This window comes from Muntiacus reevesi, chromosome 2 (assembly GCF_963930625.1).
Source record: "Muntiacus reevesi chromosome 2, mMunRee1.1, whole genome shotgun sequence".
Taxonomy (NCBI): domain Eukaryota; kingdom Metazoa; phylum Chordata; class Mammalia; order Artiodactyla; family Cervidae; genus Muntiacus; species Muntiacus reevesi.
Window position 1 is genome coordinate 21,728,604 of NC_089250.1, and position 20,477 is coordinate 21,749,080.

The window sequence follows — 20,477 nt, forward strand, 5'->3', positions numbered from 1 at the left end:
TTTTTAGACACAGTTTGATTGAAGCCATTATATTATTTTGAACAAAGACGTAATGAGATCACTGGCAGCCAAGTGGTGGCCAGCCCAAACAAGTAAGAATGGAATTACAAAGACCAGGAGCCAATATCCTCAATCTCTAGGAGACAGGATGGTGATTCTCTTGGGGTGCAGTGGACGTGGTGAGACATGGCTGGATGAGACATAAACACATTTTGAAGACAGAGCTGACAGCTTACAGATGGATTAGATGTGAAGTGTGAGAGGAAGAAAGGCAACGGGGGATGCCATGGTTTTTGCCTCAGTACTGAGGTGCTGTATTGTGTCATGAGCTGAGCTGGTGAACAAAGGCAAGAGCAGATGTTTGTTTGTTTTGTGGGGAAGATAGGAAATAAGATTGTGGTTCTAGACATAAGATTTAAGATGGCAAATAAATATACAGTTGTTGACTATTTTGTCTGGAGTCTGGGAGTCTTAGAGTAGGAAGGAAGGTGCTTAGGTTTTGCTGTTTCCGCTGTTCTACACAAATGACAAATGTCAACAATAAGAGTAGTTGTGATATTTGAAATAAAAATCCACAGGGCTGTCTCTACACCATTAATCCCTCCAGAAGACTAATAAGACCTTATGGTCATTTGACGCCCAAAGAGTCAAGACTCTTGGTAAAATCTAGATTATTCAAAGCAGAATAGATGCTTAGACAAGCTCCCACAGTGGATTAAACTTCCAAGGCAGAGACTCAGTTTCTTATCAGGCTAGGTAACTGGTCCTCTAAATAGCCTCTATGTGTCCTGCACAATGAAGTCCAAGGAAAATGCAAAGAAACCATATTCAATTATATTCAGCAGAACTCTGCCTTTGAAGAGACAGTGGCTCAGCAGCACCCACACTCTGGCTCTGGCTCCTCTCTTAGATGCACAGCCCCCAGGCTTAACGTATGCCAAACACATTAAGTTTCCAACGTGCTGTATTCTCTCTCACATGCTACTTCTCTGCCTAAAACACTTCTTTCCCAGCAGTCAGCCTGGCTGATTCTAACTCTCCATCACAATGCCTTCCTGAGCACAATGGGTTCATGCAACTGGTTCACCCACCAAAATGCAAGTTCACTGATAACAATAACTTTATCTTTTATATTTGTGTTTCCAGAACCTCACAAATGTGGGAGATACTGGATAAATGTTTGGTTAATGGACAAACAGAATTATGGGTGTTTAACCAGGGCTACTGACTATCTAGTTGGTGCACTGCCCTCTTGGTGCATCTATAAAACATATACTGAGAATTCCAGAAGGTACTGAAGCATCTCTTGCAACCTAAGCTCTTTGGAGGACATATTATATGGAGTGGAATGCTATAAAGCACAGCCTAGTTGGGACTGTCCCAGAATTCAGAAACTTGTTTTCCATCACTTAAGGCAGGACAAGGATTCTGATCCAATAAGATCTTTCCAGAGCAAAATGGAAAAGTTCACAAGGCTGAGATATTGAGAAGGTCGGCTTTGAAAAGTGCATCTGCTTTTCCTCCCCATCACACTCCCATCCCCTTTATGCTCCAGAGGAAAATAGAAACACATAAAATGCCTGAAGCAAAACTGAACTAGAAGAAAGAGTAAACACTGGGTGAGATGGCAAACACATAAAAATATAAGTAATACAAAACACTGTGAATTAAAAGAAACCAAAGAAATACAAAGCAGTACCAGAAGGCAAATACATGTTGCCGGCAAGTGACCTAAAGACAAACACAAAGATCAAAGAAAACCTTGCAGTGGAATAAGCAGAAATCATCAGGATTATTTCCACTCAAGGAAATGTGTGTCAAATGAAAATAAGTTAACCTAATCTAGTACCAAAAAGCAATAAAGATAATTTCAAATAATACCATTCAAGAATCAAAACAAAATTAGATGACATTTAAATAAAAGCCTCCTTTATTGAAGCAAGGCAACACAGTAGAGATAGAAAATGCAAGCCCCTTGGTAACATAATATCTTAGAAAGTGGACCTAAAACTAAAGAAAGCCCAAAATAATCCCATAAGAAAATGAAAATATTCAGCAATCAAAGCAAGATGGGAAAATATCATGAGAAGTGCATAACTACAACAATGATAAAAACGTAAAGGAGAAGGCTTCTATGTTAATGCTCATGAAAACCAAATGTGAATGATGAAAACATTGTACTTCTGCCTCAAGGAAATGAGCTGATTGTTTAACCCTTTGTCCTAACAACCTAAATTTCCTGTAACTCAGAAAAAGGACCCCAAAACTATGATTCTCATAACTGTCCAGTCATTCAATACACAAAGTAAAGCAGGTCACCTTCAGGACATAAACACATTCTCATATATAGAAAAGAAGAGAAAGAAGAAAAAGAGAGTTTATTTCAATTACGGCACTTGGCTTAGGAAATGTAAAACATCTTAGAAAAGCTGCTTGTTACTGAAGTGGAATCTGAGCCGGGTAAGATTAGGTGACCTCTCTAGACCCCAGACCGAGCAGTGCGAGAGCAAGATGAAGCCTCCTGCCCCTGCACACCGTTCTGTCCATCGCAAGATGAGCTGCTGCAATACATGCCATCTCGACAGCAGGGAGTCAGCCCAACATGAAAGGTCACCTTTCTGGGACATCATACTGTTATTCTATGAAATTCTAGCCTAAATGGAGAGAAATCAATAAAATCTGGAATAAAGAAAAAGATGGCATCTCTAAATACAAACATTCTCTTTTTTCTCCATCTTCCCAATAATAAGCATTGTTCTAAAGTCCCTTCCAATTTTCAGAATAGTATTTAAACAAATGTATGTGTCAAACCGCTGTCATCACCATGAAAGTTACCTCCTTCTACAGACTCACTCAGCACCTCCTGACCAGGGCCCACCACAGCATGCATTTCAAAGGGGACCCCAAATTTCAAAGCAACCAGGACCTCATGGACACTACTTCTTTGCCTCCCCACCAGAAAAGAAATTATCCTGGGAATGTTTCCACTTTAGGGTCTTTTTTCCCTCTATTTCAGCTATGCTTTAATGTCATTGAAACATATCAAAACAAAAATGGAAGGCTTTTCTTGAAAGCCTTGCATAATAGAATTTCATATTTTTTAAAAATCTTACATATATTTATATAAGCAGTTCTAATTTTTCAGATATTAATATTTTGTACACCTAAAACTAATACAATTTTATATGTCAATTATATCTCAATTTGTTTAAAAATGGAGTGGAATGAGTGGGGAAAAAATATTAATTTGACCATTTCACTTATTCACAAAATATTTGCCAAGTGCTTATTCTAAGAGCTGGAGACAGAGTAGTAATAGTAAACAAAACAGCCAATATCCCAGCCCTGGTTTCGATCCCTGGGTTGGGAAGATCTCCTGGAGAAGGAAAAGCTACCCAGTATTCTGGCCTGGAGAATTCCAAGGACTGTATAGTCCATGGGCTCTCAAAGAGTCAGAAACAACTGAGCAGCTTTCACTTTTACAATGGGGCATCTATGCTAGTTAGGAGAGACAGTTCAGTTCAGTTCAGTCGCTCAGTCGTGTCCGACTATTTGTGACCCCATAAACCGCAGCACGCCAGGCCTCCCTGTCCATCACCAACTCCCAGAGTTTACCCAAATTCATGTCCATTGAGTCAGCGATACCATCCAACCATCTCATCTCTGTCGTCCCCTTCTTCTCCTGCCTTCAATCTTTCCTATCATCAGGGTCTTTTCAAATGAGTCAGCTCTTCACATCAGGAGGCCAAAATATTGGAGTTTCAGCTTCAACATCAGTCCTTCCAATGAACACCCAGGAATGATCTCCTTTAGGATGGACTGGTTGGATCTCCTTGCAGTCCAAGGGACTCTCAAGAGTCTTCTCCAACACCACAGTTCAAAAGCATCAACTCTTTGGTGCTCAGCTTTCTCTATAGTTCAACTCTCACATCCACACATGACTATTGGAAAAACCATAGCTTTGACTAGATGGACCTTTCTTGGCAAAGTAATATCTCTGCTTTTTAATATGCTATCTAGGTTGGTCATAACTTTCCTTCCAAGGAGTAAGCATCTTCTAATTTCATGGCTACCATCACCACCTGCAAGTGATTTTGGAGCCCAGAAAAATAAAGTCAGTCACTGTTTCCACTGTTTCCCCATCTACTTGCCATGAAGTCATGGGACCAGATGCCATGATCTTGGTTTTCTGAATGTTGAGCTTTAAGCCAACTTTTTCACTCTCCTCTTTCACTTTCATTAAGAGGCTCTTTACTTCTTCACTTTCTGCCATAAGGGTGGTGTCATCTGCATATCTGAGGTTATTTATATTTCTCCCGGCAATCTTGATTCCAGCTTGTGCTTCATTCAGCCCACTGTTTCTCATGATGTACTCTACATATAAATTAAATAAGCAAGGTGACAATATACAGCCTTGATGTACTCCTTTTCCTATTTGGAACCAGTCTGTTGTTCCATGTCCAGTTCTAACTATTGCTTCCTGATCTGCATACAGATTTCTGAAGAGGCAGTTCAGGTGGCCTGGTCTTCCCATCTCTTTCAGAATTTTCCACAGTTTGTTGTGATCCACACAGTCAAAGGCTTTAGCATAGTCAATAAAGCAGAAATAGATGTTTTTCTGGAACTCTCTTGCTTTTTCGATGATCAAGCGAATGTTGGCAATTTGATCTCTGGTTCCTCTGCCTTTTTTAAAACCAGCTTGAACACAGACAAGCACATAAACAAATAAATATATATCTCAGGTGGTGTCAAGTGCTATGAGCAAAGAGTAAAGGGCCAGACAGAACAGGAAGCAGTGCTGTTATATATCTAGTAGTTGGAGAGGATCTCTCGGATCAAGTGATCCTGAGCAAAAATATGAAGAAAATGGGGCTATACAAGCAGATAGCTCAGGTGCAGTGGAAGGGAGAGTGTTCCAAGCTGGGGGCACATGCAGGTGCAAAGGTGTGTAAAAAGCAGGGAGACTGGGATGGGCAGAGAGGATGAGTCAACAAAGAAAAGCAGGAAATGGTTCAGGGTGGCAGTCAGGGCCCGGGTCGGAAGAGGGCCCTGTAAGCAACGGCAAGGATTTGTGTTTTATTCAGAATGAAATGGTAACAGAAGAATGATGTGATCTAACTGGTGTTAGATTGAGGTGTTTCCTAAAGATCTTCTGGCTGCCAGGTGGAGAACAGACCAAGGCAGAGGGCTGGTGGTTTGGGGTGGCAAGAACAGAAGTTGGAAACTCATCTGGAAACTTCTGTGACAACTGGAAGCAGAGAGGGCAGCAGCTGAAATGGGGAAATGGTGGAAGGCCAAGGGCAGAGGTGGACCATGCAGTCAGATTCTGGATGTGTTTGTCCCAGGCGAGCTGACAAGATCTATTAATGATTTGGAGGTGGATGTGAGTAAAAGACAAGTGTGGATGATTCCTAAGGATGTGAATTGAGTATCTGGAAAGTTGCAGTCGCTACTTAGCAACCCGGGAGGACTGGAAAAGCAGCAGAATGTTGTGGAGAAGGTGAGGAGGAAGTTTTGGACTTATTAGGTTAGATATGTCACTAAGTGTTTGAATACAGACATAAGGTACCAATCAGAATATGATTTGCTTCACTTAAAATTAGAAGCATATTCCCAGGTATCCCCAAATCTTTTTGAATTAACCTAGATACACTGTGGGTATGCCACTGCGTTAATGTTATAAAAATTTACTGGTACAACTTTACTTTTGCTTCCTACCTCAACATCAAGTTTCCAAAATTGGAGATGTAACCAAACACAAGCCTTTTAACATGTGACTAAGAATGACAGGTTATAAACACCTCCAAGGAATCAGCTTTTCTTACAAGGCATTATTTAAATTAAGGAGACACTCCTTCCTGCCAAAAATTTTCCTACTGCCACCTTTCATGGAGTCTGATGTTCCTTTAAAAAATGCAATTATTCTCTCTTAACCATGTGTTACTCTTACTCAAATTTCATTATAAATATAAGAACATTTACGTATACTTTCTTTCAATGGAGACATTTTTATTCATTTTGGCATAGTGTAGGGTCCTCTTGCTAGAAATAATTAGAAAGTAGTGGGGGCTTGAGAGGAGGAAGAGAAGATAAACCAACAACAGTGGGTTTTTATATGAGCCAACAGAATCGGAGACAAATGCCAAACTCTTCCCTGACACAGACGGAGCTGAGAAACCTGCAGGAGGGGGCTCAAACTCTCCTTCTCCGCGTAGATGAATCCAAGACCTGATCACAGACACAGGTGATGACTTCCCATTTATCTCCAGTGCAGCCTCCTCTTCTGGACTCTAGCTCCCTGCTCGATGCCTCCATTTGAACATCTCATTGATGCACCATTTCTGTGTACTGTTCTGTCTCTGAGAAACATTATTTTCCCAAAGCCTGTTGGCACAGTTCACTTCCATTTAGCATTTACATCTCAGTTCAAATCTTCCTTCCCTGAGGAAAGCTCCCCTGACATCAAGGCCAGATGGAGTACCCTCTTGTGGCCCCCACGTGCTCCCCTCCGAGCACTTACTCTGTTCATAATTATAGATTACTTGGGTAAGTATCTGCACAATGTCAGGGTCTTCATCAGACTCCAAACCCCTTAGAGCAGATGCATATCTCTGCTGCTCACTGCTATGTACACTGCCAGATCCAAGCTCTCAGTTGATGCACAAAGAGCACTCAAACATTTGGTGAATAAATGAATGAATGCTGTGTTTGTGTGTTCAGACATGAAGTTAAAGGGTCCCTGATGAAGCAAAGACTCTAAGGTGCATCGCATTTGGGAGAGACATCAATTCTACTACGTTGAACTGAGAAAGTTAAATAAGGTTGATGGAAATCTGTTCTTGTATTTGCTTTGGGTTTTGTTTATCTTACAAGGCATCAGTATTATTCTGTACCTCTAGAGCCACAGAGGACATGGAAGGGAGAAATCAATAGCCATAAGCCGAAAAAATAAAGTTACTGAATCCTTTGTTAGATGAGCAGACACTGAAAGGGGAGCTCTCACACATTTATCTTACCTACAAGAAAGAAACACTAGTTCATAAACATTAGAAGCATAGAGGAAGGAGACTCTTAAAAACTTTCTACAAAGATCAAGCCAAAAAAAAAAAAGAAAGAAAAGTCAAACTCATAGAAACAGATAGCAGAACAGTAGTTGCCAGAGCCTGGGGGAAATAGGTAGAAACTGGTAAAAGGGTACAAACTTTTGCTACACAATGAATAATGTACAAGAAGCTAAAGAATAACACAGTGACTATAGTTGATAACACTGCTGTATAAATGAAACTTGTTGACAGAGTAGAACTTAAGTGTTCTCACCAAAGAAAAAAAAAGAAGGCATATTTGTGAGTTAATGGATATGTTAATTAACTAATTGGGGAGAATCCTTTCACAGCATATCATATATCAAATCATCACGATGTACACTTTAAATATCTTACAATTTTATATGTCAATTATACCTCACTTTATCTGAAATTTAAGAAAAGAAAAATCTTTCTACCAAGCTAAGGCAAGTCTGAATGTACAATTTGAGATTATTGACTGTAATTGATTTTCTTCTCAAGGGGTTTTTCCTATGAGTGCAAAAAAAACAATTACTCAATTGCAAGAGATTTCATAGTTTCATCAGGTCCACAGTCACATTACTTTTCCCAAGATGTTAAATTCCTCCACTTCAAAATCTCCTGCCTTAGGGATTTCAGTGCTATGGCCTTTGGTTATAATGGAAATTCAGTTTTCCTTTTGTTCTGTGGTCATTCCTCTCCCCCTCCCCACGGCACTAAAATGTGACTTAAAATGTACACTTAAAATGTGTACCTTAGTCTTAACCTTTAGTAACAGCTAGAGTAGTTTAACATCCAAAACAATTTCAACAACCAATTTCTAGACCTAAGCCATCAGCTTGGATCCAGAAAACAGAAGAATGTAGAGGACAAGAATAGTAATATAAGATACAAAGATTATTAACAATCAACAGTATTTTCCATTTTTAAAAAATCTCATATCCCAAGTACATACCCCATTTCTTTTTGGCAAGATCTGTCTGCAACTGTATATGAATATTTAAACACACAAATTCATAGCACTCTCTTAACCACTCAAATATAACTATAAGATTGATTTTCCTTAATGGAAGTCAGATATGAACTCCACAGAATTCAAGTTTCCACTCTGGCTGTGTATATCCATCACATACAGTTCCTGTGAAACAGATTCACGCAGAAGCTCCCCAGACCCTGTTGTCATTAAAGATCCATTTTTAGTGAAAACAGTGAGGACAGATAGGAAAAACAAGCATGCAAAAATGCACATTATTAGTTTTTAAAAAAGACTCAACTTTCTAAACATAATTTAAAATGTTCAAATATATCCATGCCATATGTTTGTGCAAAAGTGAAGAATTTGTTAAAGACACACTTGTGATACATTAAAAGAGACTTCTGAGAGTGGTTAATGTTTGATACCTCCTTCATCAGATGGTCTTGTTACCTCACTGCAGCATGAAAAGCTACGGTAAATCTCGGATATTTCTGATTTGTCATCTCCCAGACCTGTACCAAAAGTACTGCTCGAGTAAGACCGAGACCGTTGTCTCCTATAAAGATTCGCCTTTTCTATATTGGAGGGAAAATATTCATATTTGTGATTAAGTGACTTGAAGAACAAAAAAGCCAAAAAAATTACTTAAAAATTTAACAAGGAAGAAAAATAATCCCTCACTAAATTACAACCCCAAAGCTCAGGTATTATAAATTCTTTCCATCTATTCCCAAACTTCAGCACATATTATCAACAATGCAAATGACTTAATGATCATTCACACTCAGTTTGGTCTAAATTTTAAAGGAGAGATGAGGGGTGCGAAATTGACAAGAACTAAGAAAACACTGACAAATAAGTAAATTTCTATCAAAGGTTTGGTTATAAATAGTTCTTTTTAAATATCACCAATGATACAGCATTTGTTGCCTTTTCTTTATTTTTAGAAAATCTGGGTGACAATTTGGCTGATTATGTCGATCTAATTACTATAAAAATATTAGAATTCCTACTTTGCCTTGGGCTTTCAATTTTGTTAATGTTAACAATTAAACGTGGAGTCACAATGGGGGGCAGAGAAGGACCTAAATGATAGATCTATTTATACGTTTAAAACAGTCACATAACTGTCAGATCTTCAGTTTGCTAAATGTGGTCTGAAAGCCTACAAAGGTCAACCCTTGCTATTGCTATACCCAAATATCCAAACCATTTGTGTTTTACTTTTAATTATAAACATACAGTTGAAGTTAAAAGTCAAATAAACTTCCTATGTAAACTACAAATTTTGCATTTTATAAAAACTCAGAGATAAATTTTAGGGATACCTGAAAACCTATTTTAAGACATTGACGATGCTATGTAGAAAATCTCTCCTCTGTTTTATATAAATCTCTCCTCTGCTTTATATAAAAGTCTTCAAAGAACTCCTTAAATTAAACAAGTATATCTTTTAAATGTTGTGCTTTTCATAAAGCAAATCTTTATGTTAGCAGTTTAGTGCAGTCCAAATAGCTGCATTTCAAAGCCCAGAGAACTTCTAAAATCATACTCACTAATAAAAAGGTAGTGTAAGTAAGCTCTAGACACCTTTAAAATAAATCTAGAACTAATCTAGGATATATTAAAAAGCTCTTTTGTAAGTTTTGTTTTCATAAATGATTAGTGGCATATTAAATACAGCAACTTTCTTGGTTTTTCAAAGCCCAAATTTAAAATTTTACATTACCCAGAAGGCACAATGAACCTGCACAAGCTCACAGCAACTTCACTTTGAGGTCAAAAACCATGTAAATGGGGAGGAACTCAAAATATAAGCAGTACCAGAAAGCATATGTAGACTTCTAGACTGAATATTGTCTTCCAGGGGATCAATGTCGAAGATGGAGCCAGGATCTGTACGCCACACTTTGAGGTCTTTTACCAAAGGAAGAAATCAACAAATCAAGAATGAATTAAACAAAAAAGTCAGCACCCAAGAGAGTCAAACAAAAGTCTGAAAAGGGACATATGCAAAAAGCAAGCATGTAATATAGGCAACTGAGCATCTTTGTGCAGCAGACTTCAGAGAACAGAGGGATATTCACACTCACAGTGTGATTCACACTCACAGGATCTGCTAAGAAAACCTTGTGATCAAATATAAGTTGCCTGGTTTATTCTTTGTTGACCTTCCACAGGGAGCCTGTGACTTATCACACATGCACACCACACCACTCCCCACATCCTCAAACCCTCATCACTCATGCTCTCCACACACTGAAACAGGGAAAATGTTGGGTTAAAACTCCTGATTAAGGACAAGCGAGTAATTCGTAAGAGGCAACTAAAAGGTTTTTGTCTAAGAAAGCAAAACAAAAATTTTAAAAAGTCTCTTCCTACAACAGAAACAAATGTTGAACAAATTGAAAAAATTCAGTAACTTTCCTTTCCTTTCTTAGCTTTTAGTACAAACCTTGCTCACTCTGTCACCATACAACACTATGTTCCTAAGATTTTCCCTGGATGACAAGAAAGAACAGTAGGTTGAGGCTCCTTTCTCTCTGATTTGTGAGACTTTCAGACAGCTCTATTCTCCTAGTTCAGAAATAATATTCAAAAAACTATAAGCTACTCAGGTTGTGGAAACCATCAGAATCTCAGGCATGTCTATTTGACGTCAAAGGACCTATATGGGGTTACTTCTGTTCTGTTACCCATGCAGACAATGTCTGCAGTATAATTATTGATCAGTACAGAAGTTAAACGTGAAAGATGCTCAGTTGTGTCCGACTCTTTGCAACCCAATGGTCTGTCCCTGGACTTCTCCAGGCAAGAATACTGGAGTGGGTAACTGTTCCCTTCTCCAGGGGATCTTCCCAACCCAGGCATCAAACTCAGGTCTCCTGCATTGCAGGCAGATTCTTTATCATCTGAGCTACCAGGGAAGCCAACATAAGCTAAAGAGAAACAAAATAATTGCTTAATCCTCATTATCACCTATGTCTTGATATTTGGGCTGCTTCTTCGCGTAGCAAGGAGGAACACTCAAGACCAGAGAATGTCCAGCTACAGAATGAATTTGCAACAACACCTGGCAAAGGCCATGAATTCCCTCCAACATGGTACAAACTTTGCCTTTGGTCCACTCTCACCTGGGCACCGCATCATGCATTTGAGGAGGGGTCTGATGAATAAGGAAGCAAATTCCATTAATAAAAACAGGGAAAGCACGATCTTTTTGACTGTGCAGACCTGCCCAGCAGGCCAGTCAGCTTACCAACAATGATTCCAGGTCTCCTGTCCATCTCCACGATGTGAGGATGGACACCTTTATAGGCGGCATCGCTGACAACCTGGGTGTTCCTTCTCACTCGCTCTGTCACAGGGTCATCCACAACAGGAGTAAAGCCCCTTCCCTTTGTCTTTTCAAAATCTTCGTGATATTTCACCTGAAAGAGGGAAAACCATAGTAACTCAAATTTCCTGAATGCTACACAGCTCACAAAATTTGAATATAAAGACAGTTACTATATCAGCTGCATCTAGATTATTTTCTACATAAATGTATTTTTCCAATTATTCCAAAAATAATCTATGAAATTTCAGTTTCCTAGCATCAGAAATCAAATGTTGACATTTTTACAATGCTTTCCATCATTACAGGTAGCAGCTCTTTTAATGTGTAAGCTTGTATATAAGTAAGAAGTGTTGAAAGATTTATTTTTCAAATCCTAGTTACTTTCTAAAATGTACTTACTTAGGTATAAGTTAATTTCCTATCTCTTAAACTTTAGTATGCAGTAAAATAAGCTGTTGCTATACAATTATTTAAGAAAGCAATATTATTTAAAATTAGATTAAGAGAGCAAGTTACAAATACCTATATATATAATTTTTATATATAGTTACAAAAACATATACTTCAAAACACGTATTTTTTGCATTCTGAAATTAGGTTAGGGTGATGGTTGTTTAACTCTGGAAATTATACTAGAAACCACTTTGTATACTTTAAATAGGTGAGTTTTATGGTATATACAATATATCTCATGAGACTGTTTTTTAAAAAATACATATTTTTATATTCTTTAAGCATGTAAACACACCAAACTCCATCTTAACATTAATTGAAACAAAAGTCCAAGCAAGTATCTTCCATAAATTGCATTTATAGTAGTGGTCACATTAGAAATAAAAACACACCCCAAAAAGTCACTGAGAAAAATTGTTTTATTAGACTAAATATTTCCCGTACATTCCAGTGAGATTAGAAAGCAGCCCCCGAAGGGTGGGCCCGTGGGCCTCCCCACGCTTTGTTAGTTATCCAGATTAATGGTGAACAACGCCATCACAGCACTGGGTGCAGCCACTCCTTAGTACGGTTTAGTCACGGATGGAGGACCTGTTGGACCCTACCATTGAAATATGATTTTGAGCTTCTTTGACATGTCTGAGACCAGGTGTATCTAAAATCAGACTTGGTCTACCTTTCATCTGTTTCTGGTCCTGGGTATATTTTACCTGCAAAGTAAATAAAAGATCATACTTAACAAAAAGACAACTATAATTTAAAAATTACATAAGTTTTTCAAGCTTCCCAAATGAGTGAGGCATATACAACATATTCTGAATTACTTCCCAGGTAACTTATTTAGTGAATTACATTTCCTTCTAGAATAATGAGCTAAAATTTTACTCTTGATGGTCTCCTTTAAAGGCTACAGCAAAGATGACCTAAATCTCTCTACCAACTGAATACAAATGTGTAAGTGACCAACATCCACTAACCATGAGTCTGTAAAAGTGGGAAATACTTTATCAATAGGGAAAACCCAAAACTAAATGGAACCTAAATTTCTTTTCCTGTTTCTCTATTTCCCCATTTTCCACCATAACACTGTGGAAGCATGCATAACAAACATACCTCTATCAATATTTCCTTTTATTTGATCAAAGCACATGGTAAGAATCATTAAGTATTCATCTTAGGTTCCCTCTAAACAGCCACAGCCTAAAGGTAACTTACGTTGAATACAGTCAGCATCTCTGGGCAGAAACGCCACTAGAGAGCTGCACAGTTTAAAATCTAAATGCTGATTCCCAGGCATAAAGCTCTTTCTGACATCTGACTATCAGAACACCACTTTTTGTGAAGCTGCTTCTGTATAAGATCAGGATACGGATTATGAGGGCATATGTGCACTCAGAACGGAAGCCCTGGTATTTCCTGAGAGGAGGTGCACTCCCCAAATAAGACACTGACATGCAACACAGAACTTCAATGAGTAAGTGATTTCTGTGTTAAGTATATTTAAAGATTGCTTTTTCCTCTAAGTCCTTACTTTGGAGTAATGATTCATTTCTTATTTTGTTTTGCAGAGAGGACTTAACAATCAACATTCAATGGAATACATCTGTAAAATGATAATTGTTTAACTTGTACATCAAAGACTACGACTTTCAAAGACACTGGCTAAAATAACATGATTCATTGTTTAAATGAACATAATTCAGTTTAAAACGAAACTTTAAATATAAGTGTTGGTCACATCTGGAAACATCAGTAGGGTTCAGGACAATATAAAGTTAGACAGTGGAGGCTTTCAGATGTCATCTGAAATAACACATGTACTTTCTGCATATCTTACAGAAGTTTCTTGGTCTGCAAATAAATAATAAAGGACATATCCTTCGTGATAGCCCCAAGTGAATAAAACAACTTGCCGAACTAATATTTTCTTGATTCTTCTTTACTCTTTCCATTTCAGGAGTTACACTTAAAGCTGTAGCTCTTCCCATCTGAGATTTATAATAAACCTATCATTTTGGAAAACAAAAAACAGCACTGTGAATCAATTCAAGTAAACAAGAGTCTCACAGTACTTATTTTAAAGAGCTAAGCAAGGATAGGAAGCTGTGGGGGGGTGGGGGGAAGAATAAAAAAAGGAAGGTAGCAGAGGTCTTTGTTGTTTAGTCACTAAGTCATGACCGACACTTTGCAACCCCATCGACTGTAGCTCGCCAGGCTTCTCTGTCCATGGGGTTTTTTCCAGGCAAGAACACTGGAGTGGGGTGCCATTTCCTTCTCAAGGGGAACTTCCCAGACCACAGATTCAAACGGTGTTTCTTGCATTGGGAGGCAGATTCTTTACCACTGAGCTATCAGAGGTCTAGTCCTATTTTAAATGCTTGCATCTTAAATCATTCTATTTTAATTCATCCAATGGCAGAGAATCACTGTGAAGGTACTCATTACATGCGTGTACCATCAGTAAAGCTGTAGTAAGCATTTCATCACAAAGGAGTAAGGTAAGAAATATCTTCAAGGATGTTACTTTAAGGTACCCTTACCCACATAGAAGGCTGTTGGACCATTATGGTTTCTTAGTAACTAACTGTGGCAGAACTTTGGCCATGATGCCTAAGTGGTAACCATGGTGATTCATAAGGCCAGCACGCTCCCCAATGCTCCACCCCTCCCTCTCCAGAACCATGTTCTCTTTAGAGAGTGATGGAGTTACATCAACTGGACTCTGAATACATCAGGAGAAGGTGAGCATCGACTTCTCCAAAATACAGTTGTCAGGGACAATGCCAAACAACAAACTGCCTTTCCTTTATAATCTGGCCAAAGGACTTTAAAGGTTTAAAGAATAAAAGATTTCTTTGCATTTAAAAGATTTTCAAATTTCCTCTCCCAAAGAACACAATTTATTATTAATGATTTCAAAAAAAAAAACGATTCTCTCAGCGACTTCCCTGGTGGTCCAGTGCTTAAGACTCCATGCTTCCAATGCAGGGGGCATGAGTTTGATCCCTGTTTAGTGAACTAAGATCCCACATGCTGCATAATGCAACCAAAAAATAAAAGTAAATTTTTTTAAAAATTTAAAAATAAAAAAGGACTCTCTCAGCAAACTGCATCCATGGATATCATAATGGAAAGGAGTTAGAACAGGCCAAGAATTGGTGTCTGAGTAAAACTTGACAGCCCTGAACAAGTGCCCTGAAAATGGACCTATTCAGCAAGGCACACTTCATGATTTTTTCCCAGCATCATTCAAAAATAAAGTGATGATAGCTGTGAGTGGGAAATGGGGCTGGACAGGCTACAGAATAAGAATACATTTATTAATACATATCGAGGAAAGGGAGTGGAAAAGCTTATTTGTAGAGCCAAGATGCCAGAAATTGCCATGGCATCCCTTTGGAGAACCACAGAAACTGCAAGCATGAAGAGCAGATAAGAGGGATACATAATAACCTGCAGACAAAAATCACACTGCAGTCACTGGGAACTGTGAGCAGGGCATGCCTGACTGGACCCACAATACCTAACACCCTGAAAACTTTCCAATAAATTGACAGTGAATTGAGAGCAGAGGCAATCAACTCAAGGTCATGAAAACTTGGAAGACACGATCCCTTCATTGACATGTTGACAATATGTTTGCTTTCATAAGAAAAAAGTGACTAAGATCACACATTGCTGAGGTTCTTCTGGTTTTCTTTCACTCTCTTCAGCTCTGGTGGATCAGAAATTGCAGTCGCCTGTTTAATCTCTCCTCTGTATTTTACCTGTGGACGATTAATATGAATTTTAATAAACAGCAGAATGGCCTCCAACCAAATACCAACAGAGGATAAGCCTCAAAATTAATTCTATTTTTTTACATACTTTTCCCCACAGTAGATGTATTTCAACCTTTCAGTTCAAATCTACATCTGGCTTCTGATTCTTCTGACTTGGCAAGCACTCAGTGCTGGTTGTGCTTCTTAAAAATGATTTTTAATAAATATTTCTCTCTTCAATACCAAAACTAACTGCAAAGACCACGACTAAATGTAATTGAAATACAAGGGGAAGACACTGTAATGAAATCATTACAAGGGATTTCCTTGCCGGTTCAGTAGTCAAGACACCGTGGTGTCTTAACTTCCACTAGTGGTGGCCACATGTTAGAACCCTGGTCAGGGAACTGAGATCCTGCATGCTGTGCATGGACAAAAAATAGGGGAAAAAAATTAAAACTAACAGAAAAAAAGAAATCATTACAAGAGAACTATAGCGAAGTAGCCACAGCAGCCTGGGAAGCCCATTTACTCCTATTCTGACCCTGGAGCCTCCACCTTCAAAAGAAGCTGAAGACCCCTCACTCATACCACCCTCAGGGATACTGTAAGGATAAAGCAGCATTCAGCCTGATTTTCTCCTTCATCTGGGAGAAGTCACTCTTAAATTTTTTAGTGTCTCAAAGTTACCTATTTCAGAAGAAGACGGTTATTGTTTATAATGGTAAAAGTTCCATAAAATGATCAAAAAATGGGAAAAATAACTATTAGGGGACACGTTTGAAAGAGATTTCTGAATTCAGGGAGGCCTGGGTTCAAATCCCAGCCCTGCTGTCACAAACCATGGGTTCTTGCATGTTCCCTGACTTCTAAAGACTTAGCTTCCCACACCTACAAACCAGAGCAATAAATCATGCATACCCCACTGAATCACATAAGACATTTAGCACAGGGTCCACAGCAGAGGAACCTCATGATTATTAACTACCCTTGCTTTACTTGTAACAGATCACTGAATGACTGATATTTTCTGTTTTATTTATAAGACTCCCTGCCATGACACTATGTCTCAGAACCCAGTCAAGTCAGGTCTTCTTTTGCCTTACACCAACAGACAACTTCCTCTCTTCTCAGACTGACAACATACCCACTATGCTGCTCTCCTGGTCTTTAGATTTGGATGTAGTTTTAGAGATTCACCATCTAAACTATGAGGCCCATGAAGATAGGAAGGGGTCTTATCTATCTCTGTGTACCAGGGACCAGGATAATGCCTGCCACGTTGCTTAATGAAGAGTTCTTCAATAGGGACTTCCCTAGTAGTTGAATGACTGGAACTCTGCCTTCCAATGCAGGGGGTACAGGTTCGATCCCTAGTCAGGGAGCTAGGATCCCATATGCCTCATAACCAAGCAACCAGAACATAAAACAGAAGCAGTATTGTAACAAATTCACTTAAGACTTTGAAAAATGGTCCACATTAAAAAAAATTTTTTTTAAGATTTCTTGAATAAATAAGCATGGCTGAATAGTAGCAAAGCAGTTCCCAACTTCCTGGACTCCCACAAGGGTGCCACAGTCCACACCCCTCAGTATGGAATAGTAGAAAAGGAGTGACCAAGACGTAGAGTGTCAAATGCTTTTCAGAAAGCACTGTAAAGAATAAAAATAACTAATGTTTAGTAAAATGTAAGAGCAAAACAGAAACAACTTGCCCTGCTCAGCTGCTCCTGGTTTCGCCTCACTCTCTCTATCTCGGGCGTCATGCTCACCGGAGTTGCTCTGTCGCACGGCTCTTTGTACCTGAGCTGGGAGACAAACGCAAGATGGTGTGGGGGTACCAGAAGGAAGAGTGAGCTAACACACAGCAGCTGGTGAAAAGAAACGTCACACAGCGTTTATTAGCTGACGTCTTTGCTAGGATTTTACAGCGAATGATGCTCGGCTAATAGATGTCATCATCACACTGATCCTGGAACTAAGCTTTTCCTTGCCCAAATGTTTTGAATCATGCCCCGGGTTGTTAGTCTTCAAACTGCATTATTTTTTGGTGGCCTCTCTGAGTTTGATCCTATCAGTAATGATAAATGACCACTTCTGTGAGTTTGTGTCTTCACAGTACTAAAATGACATTACCAAATGGCCATTTTATATTTACATTTAAAAATAAAAATTCTGGATTCATCACTACAAAGAAGGGTTAGAAGGGTTATGCCAGTCCTATGCCTTCACCTCAGTGATCGGTTGTCACTATAAAAAGAAACCCGAACCTCCTTCTCCACCAGGTTCCAACATTGGAAGACCATGCTCTGACCAGCATCGTGGAGATATTTCTTTAAAAAATATTTATTTATTTATTTATTTATTTGACTACACCAGGTCTTAGTTGTTTCAAATGGAATCTTTAGTTTCATCAAGTATGAATTTAGTTTTCTGACCAGAGATGGAACCCTGGCCCCTTGCAGTGGGAAGGTGGAGCCTTAGCCACTGGACCACCAGGGAAGTCCCATCATGGAGATACTTCTGACCTACTGCAAGAATAGGGCATCAGAGTCCAACATTTGTGGTCAGCTTTCCCAGTAATTCCACAACATTCCAGGAAATAAAATGAGGATCCAACACAGGGAGATAGCACATCCACCAAATAAATTTCTGACAGGTAAAAGGAAAACTAGAGGTTAAAATTGCATTATGAAGAACTCCACAAGGACAGTCTTAAGGACTTTTTGGAGCTTAAACTTGGTGTCAGGGAATTGTTTCTTTTTTTGCAAGACATCACAAGGCCTGCAGATAAAATGGACTTGAGATGTACACCCTCAGCAGTGCATGTGCAAGTGAACAGATATCTGATAAGCCTGGAAAATAAATGACAAAGGGTCAGGCTCTTGCCAGTGCGATTTCTTTCTCTGTACCATGGTATGCAGTCGGAGAGTTTAGGCAGATTCTGTGTCAGATAATTGCCTAAAGTGAGGAAAGGCCCAAAGTAATCTTTGTTGATGTCAGGATACAAAGAAAGATGACTCTGGGTAGAGTTCAGAGGATAAACATTTGTTGAACAGCATCACTGATGTAGAGAAATTGTTGCAGCCGATTTCTAGTGAATGTAAGTTTGGGGACATAAATTTGATATGGAGACACTTCATGTATTGCATTCATCCACTCACAAACATGCTGAGAGTTTTACAGGCAATATCTCACTTAATATTCTAGTCCCTGTTTTAAAGATGAGGAGAATGAGGCTTGGAGAGACTGGTGGCTTATGAAGGATATACAGCAAGTAGGGTCTGGAGCTAGGATCAAATCAACAGTCCAGAGCCCACATTGTTCTCCACTCCAGAGTTATTTGAACTTCAATCATGTATACACTACTTACCATATGCCATGCAAGGTATCACTTGAGCTGTGACTTCTAGTATTTTTTTATTAAATCAACTCATTATTTTCAAATAGTTATTTTAAGGGGGTGTTATGTTTCCATGATAAATTGAAAACTAATAAACTCTTATTTTATTTTTGGAGGATAATTGCTTTACAGGTTGTGCTGGTTTCTGCTCTGCAACAGTATGTACCATCTATATGTAACATTCCCCTCCCTCTCCAGCCTCCCTCCCAACCCTCACCCCACACGTCTAGCTCATCATTGAGCTGGGCTTCCTGTGTAACCCTTCTTTTACAAAAAGGGACATGTTATGGCAATCTCTAGGTCACACTGAGTGAAGCAAGTTGGAGCAAGACAAATATATGATATCACTTATAAGTGGAATCTAAAAAATGTCACCAATGAAGCTATTTACAAAAGAGAAACAGAATCACAGATGTAGGAAACAAACTTATGGTTATCCCTTCCCCAACGGTGGGGGGAGGGATAAATTGAGAGCTTACGATTAGCATATACATACTACTATATATGAAATATATATACATACTACCATATATAAAATAGATAACTAATAGGCACCTACTGTATAGCACAGGGAACTTGACTCTATTCTCTGTAAGGACCTATACGGGGAAAGAATCTGAAGAAGAGTGGATATATGTATAACTGATATACTTTGTTGTATAGCAGAAAGTAACACAACATTGTAAATCAACTTTACTCCTATAAACATTAACTTTTTAAAAAAAGGAAGACATTAAAGCAATTTAACTCATAAGTCAAGGCCTGAGCATCAGCAGGCCATCTGAACCAGGGACACTGGCATTGCTGGCAGCCTCCTCGGGGCCTGAATCATGCTTTCTCTCTCCACCATCTTTCTCCTGCCATCTTCCACCTCAAGGATTCATCACACTGAACTTTTCCCTCTTTGAACAGATCTCAGATCATGAACACATTCAGTTTGCACTGCCAGGAGGGCTCTTCCTCATGAAATCCATCCTAAACTTTTATTAATTCTTCAAGATCTAGCTCAAGTGTTACTCTTTTCCCAAAGGTTTTCCTCTTTCTCACTGACATAGCCTTCCTTCTCTGCATTTCCCCAGCACTTTGAAAACAGAGTTATTATTTAACATTAAATGAGATATTGCATGTAAAGAACCCCAAAAAGGTAGTAAGCACTCAACAAATATTAATTATTTTAGAGCACTTGATGCACAATCTTTATTTATCCCCACAACTGTTTCTCCTAGAGACCTTGAGAATACACACACTCTCTAACCTTAAGGTGTATCTCACTCATCTTTGAATGCCCCCAAGAACAAGAACAGAGTAGGCATTCAACACCACATTCTTTAGTAAGCAAATGCACATGCTTGGTGCAATGCTAGCCCAACACAAAGATGTGTGAAATTATCTCCACCTTTCATGAACTGGCCTTCCTACAATGGTATTCATTCTAATTCATTCTACTGTGCAAGTGTCATGCCCACAGAAAACAATACTT

The 20,477-nt window shown here is 38.8% G+C and overlaps 1 protein-coding gene across 2 annotated transcripts in view; it reads right to left on the reverse strand.

Annotated features, from left to right (window-relative positions):
• The window catches only part of NEBL (nebulette), a 363,997-nt gene that overhangs the window by 20,553 nt on the left and 322,967 nt on the right, over window positions 1-20,477 (reverse strand). Inside the window, exons 20-26 of one of the 2 annotated variants that reach the window (XM_065921074.1) lie at window positions 17,310-17,402; window positions 15,508-15,600; window positions 13,747-13,839; window positions 12,439-12,543; window positions 11,300-11,471; window positions 9,865-9,957; window positions 8,466-8,615 (exon numbers count right to left, since the gene is read on the reverse strand). In XM_065921074.1, coding sequence (XP_065777146.1) covers window positions 8,466-8,615; window positions 9,865-9,957; window positions 11,300-11,471; window positions 12,439-12,543; window positions 13,747-13,839; window positions 15,508-15,600; window positions 17,310-17,402 — 799 coding nt within the window. The remainder of the gene's footprint in view (window positions 1-8,465; window positions 8,616-9,864; window positions 9,958-11,299; window positions 11,472-12,438; window positions 12,544-13,746; window positions 13,840-15,507; window positions 15,601-17,309; window positions 17,403-20,477) is intronic. The other variant, XM_065921075.1, reaches the window with a different exon arrangement.